Raw genomic sequence first — 15,766 nt, forward strand, 5'->3', positions numbered from 1 at the left:
TTGCTCTGTTCTGTTATGTTTTTTGTCCTACTCGGATAGTACTTGAGTTGCCTGTGCACATCCAGGGAGTGGAGGACTTGTTCTGCCCTGTTCTGAGAAACTGAGGTAGAAGACTGGCATGTGGATAGTCTGGTTTAAAGTATGTTCTGATACCACCTTAGGCATAAAGGATATGTTTGTTCCAAGGGTGACCCTATCTCCATGGAAGACAGTGAAAGGTTTTTTTATATACAACGACTTGTAGCTCAGAAACTTGCCTAGCTGAAGTAACAGCTAAAAAAAAGTGGTTTTCCAGGTGAGCATCTTTAGAAGGGCAGTGGCAGCAGGTTCAAAGTTTGGTAAGTTTAGTTTTTCTAACAAATAATTTAGATCCCATGCCAGAATATGGTTCCTTCTGGGTAACCTCAAGTGAATCATCCCTATCAGGAAAAAGTTTCATGTGGGGATAAGAGAAAATAGGTTGAGCACTGTACAGGCAAGCTGATACTACTGATGTATGTACCCTAATGCTGGAATAGGACTGTCTGAGGTACTGCAAGACTGAGAAGATGTCTGCCTGAGAAGGGTTAGTGTTATAGCTATGACTCTAGGTAGAAAATCTTGTCCATTTTGCCAAGTATGATTTTCTGGTATTGGGCTTCCTTGCTTCTCTCAGACTTTAAAGCATGTCCTTGGGATAGGATGCATTTCTTGGTGTCAGAACCCAATCCTCCAGGCTGTCAACCTGAGAGTGGCTAAGTGGGGGCTGGAAGACAGCACCCTTGACTTGGCTGAGGAGGCCTACTTCTTGCAATAGTGTGCAGAATCTCCCCTTGTGGAATGTCAGGAGGAGGAAGAAGTAATGCGGTCTTGGTCAGGAGGAAACCAACTGGGATCTGGGTCGGGTCTTTCCCGATTTTTGTCAGTAACCTGGGAATCAGCGGTAAGGGCAGGAATGCATACAAGAACCAGTTTTGTCCATGTGAAAGAGAAAGCGTCCATTTTCCAAGCACCTGTCAGTTGTGTTCTGGAGCAGAACTTTCTTTAGCTGCTTGCTGTAGTGAGTGGCAAACAGGCTTGGGGATCCCCACTGCATGGCTAAATCCAGGAAGACCTCCCTTCAGCTTCCATTCGTAGGGATCTAGAACATCTCTACTTACAGAATCTGCCAGGATATTGTTCTGGCCTGGAATATAAGAGGATACGAGGGTCAGCCCTATTTCTTGAGCAGGCATTCATATTTTCATGAAAAGTCTTCACAGAGAGTAAGACAAAGTTCTCTTTTGTTTATGTGCCGCATCACTGTGGTGTTGTTTGTCCAGATTTGCAGGGTCCCTTGAGTTAAATTCTGCTAAAAAGCTTTTAAGGCCAGGTAGACTGCTAGTAGCTCCTCCTGATTTATATGCAGCTTTGTCTGCTGTGAAGACCAAACACCTGGCACTTTCAGGTTACTTAGTAGGCTCCACAAGCTATCTCTGGGTAAGTGGTCTATGTAAATGTAAGCTTATCAGTTCCCTGTGGTGGGTCTGGACCAGAGAGAACTGATTACTTTCTCAGCTGAAAGGCTTCTTCATTATATGCAGGGAACCCTCGAAGGAAAGCTCTGAAAGGGGCAGAAGAGAGAGTGTCATCTGAGTCTGGGTACGTTTATGGTGGCAAGTGGAGAGTAGGATAATTCCTCCACATCCTCAGATCCAGAAGAATCTTCCTCTTCCAGAAAAGCTACTTCCCTGCTTCTTTTAGATGAGGAGGCCTCAGAGATGTAAGAATGACAGGGCTCTCAATTTCATGAAGGTCACAAACTCGTGTGCTATTTTAAGAAGGTTTTGGGCTTCACTCTGAGAAGTGGATGGATGCATTGTGAACAAAAAGAGGAGGCTCACCTCTGTTTGGGTGTCCATTTTAACGGGGTGCCAGGAGGATGTGGTCATCTCACCACAACTTCAGATACAGCTTCAGCAGCTGAGTAAGACAATCTTAGAGACCCATAGTATGAATGTCGGAAGTGGAAGCCTGCAAAGTGACCTCAGACATGACCGTGTGTGTCATGGTAGTATTCGTACACAGGCCTAAGATCAAGGCAGTCTCCTGAGGAGGTCACAACAGACGGTTTGGGGCCTAGGAGTCACCAAACCAGGAGGCTGCAAAGATGTCTCACCTAGGTCATCAGTCCACTTATGGCTTATAGTTGGAGCTTTTTCGGTAATGTCAGGGTCCTTTGCCATACTTCCTTTCCATTATTTAGGAATGGTGCTAGCTGATGCTCTAGTTTGCAGAAGTCCCGCAGTAGCAGTGGACTGCAACACCACCAAGGAAGTTGAACAGAAGGACTCCATATGGATGACTAGTACTGCGGCCCTATGTTTTAGAGTTTTTCATGGAACGGTGCACAGTCACGACAATTAAAGATGTGCTGAGGCCCCAGGCAGGACAGACAAAACAAGTGCAAATCTTCATGAGGGACTCGCTTCTCATACTTCAAGCAATTGCTGACCTTTATGAACATTAAATTAGTACAGGAGTTTCTCTAATCAGGTACTTATCTGATTGGAAGAAGGTGGTTCTCTGGAAAAAGGAGCAAACTGATGGACTAAGTATACTGAAGACGTACAAAGAACCGAAGATGGTGCCGAGAGATGTCCTTATACCAGGATATCCAGATATTGGCAATCTGCCCGTCAGCTAGGGATGATGGAAAGACTCTGGAAATTGGGCTGTTGAAGGCTTCTACCCAGCAAGAAGAGCCAAGAATCATAACTGCAGCTTTGACTATGAAGACCATTCTGAATTTTATTATCAAAGGCCATTGCTGGAATCGGAGAAACCATGTGGTCCACATCAGGGAGTCAAAGTCCAGATGTGACATGTCAGATGGGAGGGACAGAAGATTTGGCTGCGGATCCAGAAGTCATGTCGACTTTCTGAGGTGAAGGCATAGCAGTGGAAACCAGATATGCTTAGACCTGCAAGTGTTTAGGAGGATAACAGAGGCCTTACACAGGGAAGCTTTTGGCAGGAACTTTAAAATCAGAGAAATAGGTGGAAAATTAGCAAGAAGTCTGGAAGGTCACTGGCAGGCAAAGCATCCTCTGGAGACTGATCCTGTGCTGCATTTGGTGTTGGCAAGGGAGGCAAATGAATGTAGCTAAGCCAACCACAGCAGGGGAAAAAATTGCTGTGCTAATTTTAGATTAAGGTGCCACTTGTGAAGCATCAGAATAAATCTGCTGTGCCTCTCTAAGATGTAACTGATACATCCTGAAATATGCATTGCTATCAGAATGTGCCTTGCAAATATCGCATACTACCACACACTCATGGCATCTCTGAATAGTGAATAGGACCTGCTTCTGCCCAGTACTACCACACATTCATGGCATCTCTGAATAGTGAATAGGACCTGCTTTTGCCCAGCTTGTTAATACACTTGACTACTGATACATTGCCCAAGTGACATGAAATCACACAGAAATAAAGACCATCCTGAACAGCCTGCTACACAATGAGGACTGCCATAATCTCTAGGACATTTATGAAAAGCTTGGTCTCTAGATTGGTCCATGTTCCCCCCTTGGACCACCCTCCCCTCAAAATGCCCCACCAGAACTACAGAGAAGAAACATCTGTGGTAAATGCAGCCTTGAAGAAAGGAATGGTAAATTCTAACCATTACTTTAAATGTTGTCTGCAGACAAAGATGAAAGCACTCATGGTGTCCGAAAGTTGAGACTTCTGCAGTATCAAGTAACATTGTGCATGAGGAATGAGGAGAATGAACACCATTAGTCCTAGAACTTTTAGGATGAGATGCTGAAGGTGAATGGTGGTGTAACAAGGTAGTTATAGTTCTAAGTGTTAAAAAAGCCTATCTTTTGGGAACTTTACTACACAGGACAGTGTGCCCAGATGGTATTCTATAAAGACCAGTTCCTGGGATGGTTGTAGTTAAGAATTTTTCTAGTTGAGAGAGATATCCAAGGACAAAACTGAAGCAATTAACCTTTGGCTGACATTAAGGACTGCCCTTCTGAAGCAGTTAGGAGTAAATTATCCAGATACAGGAACACACATTTCCTTAGGCTGCAGATGAGCTGCAACTATTGCAATACACATGGCAAACAGTGGTGAGGCTGACAGGCAAGGCACAGAACTGACAGTGACTGGCTCCCACCTAGAAGCATGGGTACATCCTGGACACTTTGGCAATTTTGATAGTGAAGTAAGCATCCTGTAGGTTTATGGAGCACATCAAATCGTTTACCTGAAGGCAAGGTAAAATGGCTTGCACTGTGACCATCCAGGACTGTGTCTTTTCTTACATACTGATCTAGGCAACCTACAACTAGAACTGGCAGTTTGAAATCCTTTGTCTTCTTCAGAGTTAAAAAGAATCTGAAATCTACCCAGACCCTTTCTGGTCTGAAGGGACCTCATGGATAGCACTTTTTACCATGATTTCTGCTCTTGCTGTTTTCTTTGTTTGGACAGAATTTCTGAAAAGAGGCAGGAAGTGCAGCTTTGGGATTAAATAAAAAAGGGATATGAGCATGTGGATATTATATACCTCACTTATTTGTCCTATGTAACTGGCTATTCACACATTTGGGTAAAAAGACAACTGGCCTCCAACTGCCTCCAAAGGGGCTCAGTCAGGAAATGCTTTACGGATACCGAGATGGCATCCCAGAGAAGGAACCTATGACCATGACAAGTGCACATTTGGCAAAATGGGAATGCTGAACCTCATTTGGCTGATTCTCGTATTGCCGACCTGCAATACTGTGAGTGTGCAGTGTAGCAAATGCCACTGTACATTCACACATATGTGATTGATGTTAAGACTACAGATTGCAGTACGGTGGGGATCAGGAAATTACCATTTTCCCCACTGTACGATCTCGGAGTTGGAATATACAATTTGCAGGGGGGGTGTGGCGGTGCAGAAACATTTAAGTTACATGATTTGCAGTAGTGAACTGCAAAAATAATGTTGAAAGAGTGAATGCCATTGTTTCACTACATGAACTTCGACGTTCTGACATTATTATGCATAACACTGCACACGTGAATCGCACAGGTAAAAGTATTTTATTATGACTTTCGATATAAATATATATATATATATATATATATATATATATATACACACACACACACACACACACACACACACACACACACACACACACACACACACACACACACACAGAGTAACATACATATAAATGTGTGGGTATGCATATATACACACATGTATATATACATAGACACACACAGACATGTGTACAGTGGATATAAAAAGTGTACACACCCCTGTTAAAAAGCCAGGTTTTTGTGATATAAAAAATGAGACCACAATAAATCATTTCAAAACTTTTTCCACCTTTAATGTGACCTATAACCTGTACAATTCAATTGAAAAACAAACAAATCTGTTAGGGGAAAACAATAAAAAACTTACAATAAGCTGGTTGCATAGTGGAGTGTTTAGTAATCTGACCAACACTATGGGCGAATTCTAGGAGTGTTGCCCTCATGACATCATTACATACCTCCCCAACTTTCTGTCAGCTAGCTGAAGAGCTTAGTGTGATACTTGGTCATCATACATCTCAGACAATTAAGTGTCTGAAATCTAGGATGGCAGTTGTATACACCTGCTTCCTAAAGTGGTCAAAAATGCTCATCTCCTGACAGTTGGGAAGTGTATTATGAGATGGAACCAGTTTTAACCTCTGCTGGATCAGCTGTAACATTCTTGTACAAAAATATTTGGGACTCCTGGACCCTAAAGAACCATCAGGCTTCTTGGGCCAGGATGTCGGAGTCTGGTTCATTTTTGGTCCTGCCAGCTGTAGTTGCAGCCCGAGCGGCCTGGTTTTACAGACAGGCAAACCAAGCCTCCACCTTCCTGGAACAGATGCCTTACCTAACTAGAAATGAAAGAGTATAGACCTACCTTTCACACAAAACACAATAAGAGTTGGATTTGGGATTGTGAAGAGGAGTATCAGGGGCAGACCTCCTCTTAAAAGCTTTCAGCTCAGTACAATATGTTGTCAGCCACCAAAGAGGCAACACCAGATGCTTTGGATAATTCAGGCATGGATTTGTGCTGACTCACCAAGATAATTTTGGCGAATGTACATAATTTGACAAGAGTTCAATGAAACTACGTTCAGTGAACATCACAGAAATCTTTTTTGCAGGACGTAATTTAGACAGAGAAAAATAAATCCCCACTGATCAGAAAAAGAAGAGGTTAATGGAAATGTGTATACTCAAACTTCGAAAGGCACTGAAAAAAAAAACAATATAATGATTCCCACTGCATGCCTTGAAGGAAAGCATGACCACAGAAGTACATGCATTGTCAGAGCCTGACAATTCACCCCCTAATTAGCTAGTGTCTTCCTGCAAAAATAAATAAATAAATAAAAGTGCAGCTCTGGAACCAGAATAGTACACAAATGATAAAAGAATAGCACAGTTATGTAGGCAACGTACCATAACTGCAAATGTCTGAGTGTGATTAAAGCTGCAGTCAAAACTTACAGGGATCTCTTCTGCTGGCCGAGTCTGACATACAGCCCAAATTTCAGAGCTCTGAATCCCTTATCATGACTGAGCTTGATGCAACCTATACACAAAGATCTTCACATACCTACTATATAGATGACATCCATCTGCACTACCTTTGGTTCTTTTATGCCTTCAGGCAATTCAGAGCTTTGACTTTGTCAGAGTCTGCATGCCTGGCTCACCCCAAGGGTACAACCTGTGAGAAGAATTTAAGCCTTCCAATAGAGAACCTGAACAAGAACGAGACTATGTTCTTCATGGAGTCACTACTGCAGTCATGACAAATAAAGAAGATCATCAGGGATAAATGACAACTGTTGGCTGAGTGCACATTAAGACTGAAAATGCCCTTCATAATACCACAGGCAAATTCAACCTTAGCCTTATAAATAACTATCAAGCCTGTAGAGGTTCAGGAAAGGTATTAGTTAATGACTAGGTGGGCTGCTTCTAGGGTGTCCTGGGAATTAAACCCACACAGCAAGCAATAAAATCCAAAGCAACCATCACAGATAAACAAAATCTTTATTCACCTCTCTAGCGCCTCGTCAACAATGCCTTCAAGGAGTAACTTAACCCATACAAAATCACACAATATATAGTTATAATTCGGTTGAGTTTGTACAATGGAGCAAAATCTTCCTGTTTGCTGTCTTGGAAAGCAAGAAGGTTTACTTCTTACATACCCATTCCCTTCTGAACCAGAAATAGGTCATCCCTACCCAGTATCCATGTGCACAGATCTACTTCTGTCCCGTTTAGCTGGTCTGCAAGGGTGTTTTCCTGAAAAGTAATGTATATGATATCTTAAAGTTATCCAGATTCTTTAGTCTTTTCATGCTGCCACTGCTAACCTGCATAAGAGGCTGGACCCAGTGTCCTGTTTGTTGATGTACCACATTAGTGTGGTGTTGCTTGCAAAGATGTAGAGGATCCCTGGTTTCCAAATGGGTTTGATGGTTTTGATGCTATTACTGCAGTGGTGGTGCTGCGGTAGCGTTGTCGCCTTACAGTTAGACGTTGCCCGTTCGATTCTCAGAGCGTCTTCTGTGTAGCGACATGCGTGAATGGGCGTTCCTTCATTGAAGGTTGTGTGTTAGGCCCGGCAAGCCAGCACGTAAAAATCTACTGCCAATCATTAGCGGACCGGAGTTCCGCTGTGGCGACCCCTAACCGGGAAAAGCCGAAAGACACAAACTGTCATAATTTCCTTTATGTTGACATGTTTCCTTGACTGTCCTTTGCCCAGGACTCTACTAATCTGTAGATCCCCTGAGTTAGCTCCTCAAGCAATGCCTAAAGAGTCTCTCGGTGTCTGGTTTAAGTAAACTAACTCACTGAAGTCAGCCTGTGGTATCCACAATGAGAGCCCTTTCCCAACACAGGGTAAGAGACAGATGGAATGCTACAAGGACTAAATACTCTGGTGCCATCTATTTTAGAGATATCACTGAAATTTCCTCATGTGCAGTGTTACTAGAGCGACCATCGGGACTGAAGACACCATGAAACACAGTGTCCTTGAAAATTCTCTTTCAGTGATCTGATTTTGCTGTTACACATATATGAAGTAACTGGTCAGGAACATGACTTTTCTTAAAAGGAAGAATGTCCTCTAGTGAAAAGTGTCCAGATGGACTCCCAGTAACAGAACTTGGCTTCATGCGGAGTAGGTCTAACTCTGTCAGACTCCAAAAAAGTCTTGAATCAGGTAGCCATCCACATATAGCTAAATATAAAATGCCTTTGGTACTGCAGATGGCAATCATGGAATTAGGAATATGTGAATATCCTGTTTGAAAAAACAAACCAGAGGTCAAGGAAGTCAAGTGTAAGTGGCAACCTCTTGCTTTGATTCTGCAGTAAATTCTGTCCTCCTCGGCTATGAGTAAGTGATGTTAAGCATCTCTGAGGTGCAGGATGGCCATGAAGCATGAGAAAAAACAGGCAGTGTGAAGAGGTTTAGCATAGTGAACTTTTGTGCTTTCAAAAACTCATCTAACCTTGACATGTCTAAGGTATGTCTCTACAGCCTGTATTTTCTTGGGACTAAGAACAGTCCTGAGTAAAAGTCTCTGTTTTGCTGTTCTTTCAGGAGTCCCTCAATGGCACTGTGCAACAGAAACTTTTGTCAAAGGGTGTAATTAAACACATCTTTTCCACGGGAACTGGTGGGATACAATAAAAAAAACTTTGACTTTTAAAAAAAAAAAAAAAAAAAAAAAAAAAAAAGGTAAAGACAGTATCTTTCAGCCAAGATCTAAAAGAACCACTTGTCTTTTAAAATGTCTTTCCACTATTCTATGGAGAAAACTAGGTGGTCTCCTAATCTATGCATGCTAATAGGTACTGGGAGATGACATAAGCTGGGGTGGAATTTGACAGTTAGGAGAAGAGTGAAGTAAGGGTGAGTCATAGCCGCTACTGGTTGTAATCTTGGTCCTGAGGACCCCAGGGTTCTCCCTCTAATCAGCTTGCCTTTTTTTTTTTTCCTCACACTGACTGCTTACTTTGTCTTGCTTCCAGTAGAAAGGACAACTCTTGGTGGGGCAGCTGCGGCCATACATAGGTACAGACTGCATGGTTTTCCCCTTTTCCTCCAGTCTCTTAACCACTTGCATGGTATGGGATCCAAACAGCAGTTCCCTCTCTAGTACTGCATGAATTTTGTTTATACTTTGTTTACCAGGTTAGTACAATGAGGGCAATGGCATCTTTTCAAGGGAGATCTCAGCTGGTATTCATACTGACAAGGGAAGAACTCCAGGGATCTTCCCCTATTCATGTTCAATAAATGCCCTGAGAATTTTTGCATCAGCTTGAGCTACCACAAAAGTTTCACACATCATCCAAAGCACAGTGCAATTTGGACTGCAGCAACCCTAATGCTGTGTTGCACTGCACTGCACTGCCAGTCTTCCACAACCTTCTGATCTCTCAACACCAAATGCAAGTGCGCTATCTCTGTTCATCAGCTGACTACTACATGATATGGCACAGGATGATTTCTCCTCCTAACGACTGAACCAGTCTGCTGCCCTGCATGATGCATCCACATCATCACTGCCACAACTGAAAAAATACCCATCAACTTGGTAAGTGTTGTGGTATAATTCCAGCAACTTATCGGTCATGGCTTTAACCTCAGTCTCTTCAGCCTTATCCTACAACTACACATAAGACTGAGTACTATAAGGGAGGAGCATGCAATAGAATAACAGTAGAGGATATTACCATGACTTCTGCAAGAGGCATTTCCTCCATGTATCTCTCCCTCTCCCAAGGCATGAACTGCAAGCTTCCGAGTCTCCACCACAGAGAGAGCAATGCCCAGTTTGTCCCCAAGTATGTGCAACCTCTTACTCATCCAGGGAGGGGCAAGTGGCTATTCCCCTTCACTCCTCATTCTCCATGCCTGGCTCTTCCAGTCCTGGAGCCACTAATCAAAACTTGGTTATCTAGGATGCATTTAGAAATCCTTCTATACCACACAGTGAAACAATATCCATAATCTAATTATTCCAACATCTTTCAAAGCCAATATGCATGTTATATCAAGATGCATTCAGTAGTAGGACAGTTGGTTGAATGTTACTTGGGCAATAAAGTTAATGAGCGTCAAACACACTTCATTTCATGGCTGCTACTGCAAGAAGACACCATTCACCATACGTAGGTAGGTACTAGGCTATCGGCCCTAGGGCCTATACAAGCCCAGCCAAAAAGGTATCCTGGCGTTTGCCACCCAAGAAAATGATTTTCCTGTGTCACTGTCGAGCAGAGTCACAGAAGTGATCCCTGTCGAGCAGAGCCACAGAAGTGATACCGGGGTAAATTTCCTATTTCCCATCCAATCATTAAGATTTTTCTTGAAGAGTGCTAATGAGGAGCTTTGTTTGATATAGATAGGTAGTTTATTCCAGAGTATGGGAAGTCTCTGGGACAGGAATCTATCCCTCCGGCATGTTCTGTTTATTGTGGTGACAAGGTTTAGGTCCCTAGAGCATGTAGCTCTGAGGGATTGGGATTTCTTTAAGTGGAGCATGTCCAACAGCTCTGGGTTTGACATAGCTTTGTATGTTAGGCAGAGATCACCTTTGAGTAGGTGATAAGCGACAGAGTAAAGCTGGAGTTTTTTGAGACTGTCTGCGTAGGGCATCTGAGGCCGGTAATCCTTTTTTTTTCTCAAAAAATTTTTTATTAATTATATGAATAGCAAGACAATTAAAAGATTATACATAACAAGAAGGCATAAATGAACATATAACAATTCATCTAGTGATAACAACCTTCATGAGATTTTGATAAGTTATTTAGAAATAAAACATACACCATATGTACACTATATACAAGTTAGGCAACCTGAGAGAAAAAAAAAAAATATTTAACATTAACTATTTAATATGTTTAAAACCTTTTCTAACACAACCTTTCTAATAGCTTTTTTTTGGACTTCCACCTAAGTATCTTTGAGCATCAATAAATTTAAAAGCCATTTTCTGGAAAGTAACCCATTTTAATTTAGAACGATCAATCCAATTCTGTATTATATAAAGTTTTAGTAATGAGCAAATAAAAATGATAACATGAATATCAACTTTTGAAAGATGAATCAATGGAATATGTAGAATAGCAAATTCCCACGTCAACGTGGATTTTTGATATCCCATTTTCTGCAGTCTAAGGCCGGTAATCCTCTGTGATGTATTTCTGCAGCCTTTCCAGTTGTTGAAGATGTCTTGTGAGGTACATACCAAAAGGGGCATTGTACTCTATTAATGGGTCTAATGAGTGAAACGTACAGGGGAACAATGACCTCTTTTTTTCTGGATGAGAAACCTTTTGTGATGAGGTGTGCCACGTAGAAGGATTTCCTGACTACTGTGGCAATGTGATTATCAAAGGAGAGACTACTGTCCAGCTGTGTCCCAAGGTCTCTTATCACACTTTCGGTGTTAAGTATACTACCGCCTTTGTTGTAGTTCATGAGTACAGAGTTTTTACCAAAGGGGATGACAATGCATTTTTTGGCCTTGAGCTTGAGGCCACAGCTTTGACACCAGGCATCTGTCTCAGTGAGGACCTTTTGTAGGATGTCCACATAGTTAGGAGTTGCGATTATGGCTCCTAGTTTGCAGTCATCTGCGAACTTCATTAGCCAAAGACCTTCTGTGTTAGCCTGTACTTCAGAGAAGTAAATACCAAACAGGAGAGGGCCCAGGACTGAACCCTGTGGTACTCCACTTGTCACTTGTCTGAAGTCAGATTTGGAGTCTGCTACTTTCACAGTGTGGGTTCTTTCAGTGAGCCAGTTAGCAACCCATCTTGTGACATAGGGATTTATACCTAGTTTAGTGAGTTTATCTATAATTCCAGAGTGGAGGATGGTGTCAAAAGCTTTGGCAAGATCTAGATAGGCTGTGTGAACCACCTTACCTTTGTCTATGGCTTTGGTGACTGCTTCAAAGAAGTCTATCAGGTTTAGGAGATATGATCTGCCTTTTGCAAACCTGAACTGGGTGGGGTCCAGAGTTTGGAGATTACCAATGTATTTGTTTATAATTTCCATGATGATACGTTCCATGGCCTTGCAGACCAGGCTCATCAGGCTAATGGGGCAGTTACCACGCAGCAGCAGTTGTTACATGAGCCTTCAATGTTGAAAGATCACAAGACTGTGGGTTTCCATTCCCACACCAAGTGCTTACATTCATTTTCCAATCCTGAAAATGTAGTACAGCCTGAAGGGTGATGCATTCCTGGGTGCTGTCTTTTTGATGAGACATTAAACCAAAGTCTCATCTGCCTAAATTGGTGTAAACTCAACTAGATGTAACAGATACCATAGAATTTACTGAAAACAGTAAGAAAATTTCCACATGCCCTAATCAAATTTCTTTCAACCAATATCTAGGGTTTCCCAAGAAAAGAGGTCATAGGCTTAGTGGGACTAACATGATTAACAAAATCATAAGTAAATAAAAAATAAAATAAAAATATTGTTGAAGTAAAACTAGTGAAGCCCCCTGCACGGCAAATGATGTTTTGCTCCTCAAAGATGATAAAGTCCATTACTCACAGATGCCTGGCATAGCTCTCCACTACCTGCAAATAATGCAGAAATCTGCAGCTTATAGTTGCACCCTGAAGTGCCCACATTTTTGTTTGTTGTACAATTTGCATAAAATATAGACTGACATGAAAAAAACATTCTGCCAAGTTGGAAAGTATATCAACTGTATGACTTCCAAACTGGTTTATCAACCATTTTCAGAAAAAGGAAATCATTGCAAAAACTAAGTATTAACCTTAATCTATACTCATTACACTTATTAACCTTAACATAAATTTGTCAGACCTATGAGTTATACACAAGGTGTGGGTGTGGCGGGGGTCATGCCAAATGCTTGCACCTGACTTTTGTTTGGGTTTTGGTGAAACATATGTGGACTCTTGCTTTAAATATACTTCGCACCCATACTATGCCCAGTACTATTCATGTCAAAATGCTGGTCACATAGCCAGTCTACATTCGCCTTTCAATTCAGTCACTGAACATTTTCCTTTAATTTTAATGTATCAAATGGGAAAACGATCCTACCTGTGAGTCAGGGTCAAGGCTGAGACAGGCTTCACCACAGACAAAAAGCTAATCAAAAGAATGACTGCTGTTAAATGCATCTGTTAGTCCTGGCAGTGATGAGGCTGAAGTAAAGGCAGAGCATGCCACAGGCTGAACAATCTCAATATATCAAGCCTAGTATATACCGATTTTCTAGAACTGTGACTGACACAGATCCACGTCTACATTTCTTATGAATCATAAAATCACAAAGTGGCTTCTTAAATACACAGAAAAGCATAGCAGGAGTGTCAGCATGATAACTCCAGAAAACATTTTCACAAACCGATCACTTATTCTTCCACTGTTTGGTCTTCTTAGAAAGCTCCTCGACCTGATGTTAACCCAAATGACTCTGAATTCCAAATAGCATTTCTAAGAAATAGGCATGAATATGATATGAAACACACACACAGGCTACCTGCTGAGAGCTTACAAGACAAAACACAGTGCAAGCTCCCTTAATCTATCTGAACAGCTTAAACTTTCTCTCTCCACAATTTTATTCATCACAAAGTACTCTAATGTAGAAGATGTTTAATCAGGTAAACGTCAAAAGCTGCAATATAACTCTCCAGCTCAAAACAAGTAAAATAATGGGAAACTAACATGTCGATGACTCCGAAACAGGCTGCTGATAAACTGCAGTCTAGCAAAGCCTTTGTTTCTAACAAGCTGCAGTAGAAAGAAAAACAGAGGGAGTTGAGGGATGCATGCAATCTGTAGGTTATAGACAAATAGTAGATCATGATCCCCCCCTCCCATGAGCACCAATACTGAATAGTTAGAATTTCTAATATCTTTACTGAACATTTTTATAAAGCTTACATAAGACGCAGCTTTTACATTTGAAATATATTCTGCACAATCTTACCTTCTGGATGGTTTCTTCCATCAATGCATCTGACAAGGAAATATGTTCAGCAAGTAACAAAGCAGACATCACCTGCAGAAGTGTCTCATGGCAATGTGCTGACAGCAAAGGGTTATGAAGTACTCTAACAACTGTCTGCAGAAAAGAAAAAAATTATTTTTTTACTGTCAAATTCAAATACAATGCCATTACATGACAGGAAAAAAAAAAACTTACCTTACAAACTTCATCTGGATGGCTAACCTTCAACCCTTGTGAATGTGCAATCAAAATATGAAATGCCTGCAACAGCCTTTCAATCTCTTGGCAGCACCCAATGTGGTTGCCCTCATTCAGCTTCTCACACAAAAACAGAAGAGATTTCTGAAAAACAACACATTACCTTTACTGTCTCACTACTATCTAGTACTATTCTACAAACAAAAGTAATAAAGGATGCTATAGTTACTAGGAACATCAATGTCAAACTGGTTTGTCTTATGAGACTTAAAAGGGGAACAAAATACTATTCTTTAATGTGCACTGTAAAAAGTTTACAATATTAAATCTGCTTGGTGAATTCAGTCTTCATTAAGCCACAGGACTTGGACACTGCGCTAGTGCTCTGCTCAGTGGATACAACTTTCCCAGGTACTACCTATGCACCTCCACCTCCCATGACATCACTGCCTTTTCTCCTCCATTTGTTGCTTTCTGATCAAGTTGGAGAGAAAGGAAGCAAGAGAAAGACAAACCCACCTCAGCCAAAACAATGAGACAGAGGAAGGGTAAATTAAAAATTGAATACTCTGTTGATTTATCATTATAGCAAGTTCATAACTTTTTTTTTTTTACCTGCTAAGCAGATTCAGCCTTCATAGAACAGAGTTTCAAGCTACCTCTCCCGGGCAACTGAACAGAAAACTTACCACCACAATGTGGGTCCCAAACAGGGTTGTCAAATTTCCAAAATTACAAGTCGGGACAGCCACCATTTCGAACGACCCAAAAAAAAAGGGTTCTTTTCTCATCACCAAATGTCATGCCCATTAAATTAATAGCTGTTGCTGCTGAGTGTTTGTGTCCCCTTCCATGTTTCTGCAATGCCACTTGCCAATAGGGTCACTACATATTAATCCTGTCCCACTTAACTGTATGCAAACCCCATTTATATGCATTTATTATGCAGAACTGTGTGCTCCGTATTAAGGCAACAAGCTGTACTTAATGACTTGACAGCAGTAAGAGCAAACAGGAGGCATTGACTGAAATCAGGACTACACACAGCTCCTGAGTCTCCAAAAGTGTGTTTTCTCTATTTGGGGGAGCTTGTAATCTATGCATGTCAAGTCTGGATGAATGCACACAATATTTTATTCAGGAATCTGTCCCCTTTGTTCTGATATTGCCTACTACATATTACTGCCTTTGACCCGATAGCCTTTTGCTCTTTCCCATCTGAGATACAGTCAGAAATTTACTGAATCTCACTGGGATTCATTTTTACTACATATATACACAGCTACTCACAGACAGATGCCTTCTGTTCCACTGGGATTATAAACATACAGAATCTGAAAATTCACAGCTTTCATTGTACAGAATACTTAAAATGTCAAGATCTGATACTACTGAAAAAGAGGGATAAATGCTTAACAATGCAAAGTCCCCTCACTTAGCCAATTCTTAACCTTACAGATAAATATTTAATAACAGTTTCCACACAAAAA

General features: G+C 41.3%; 1 protein-coding gene across 1 annotated transcript in view; it reads right to left on the bottom strand.

Moving 5' to 3' along the window:
- Positions 1-15,766, bottom strand: part of UTP20 (UTP20 small subunit processome component) — a gene marked incomplete in the record, with an annotated part of 2,478,305 nt that overhangs the window by 2,048,032 nt on the left and 414,507 nt on the right. Inside the window, 2 exon segments of the mRNA XM_044087776.1 lie at positions 14,058-14,192; positions 14,274-14,420. Of these exon segments, the coding sequence (XP_043943711.1) occupies positions 14,058-14,192; positions 14,274-14,420 (282 nt within the window).

This window comes from Protopterus annectens, chromosome 11.part0 (genome assembly GCF_019279795.1).
Source record: "Protopterus annectens isolate FY-2018-M chromosome 11.part0, PAN1.0, whole genome shotgun sequence".
Classification (NCBI taxonomy): domain Eukaryota; kingdom Metazoa; phylum Chordata; order Ceratodontiformes; family Protopteridae; genus Protopterus; species Protopterus annectens.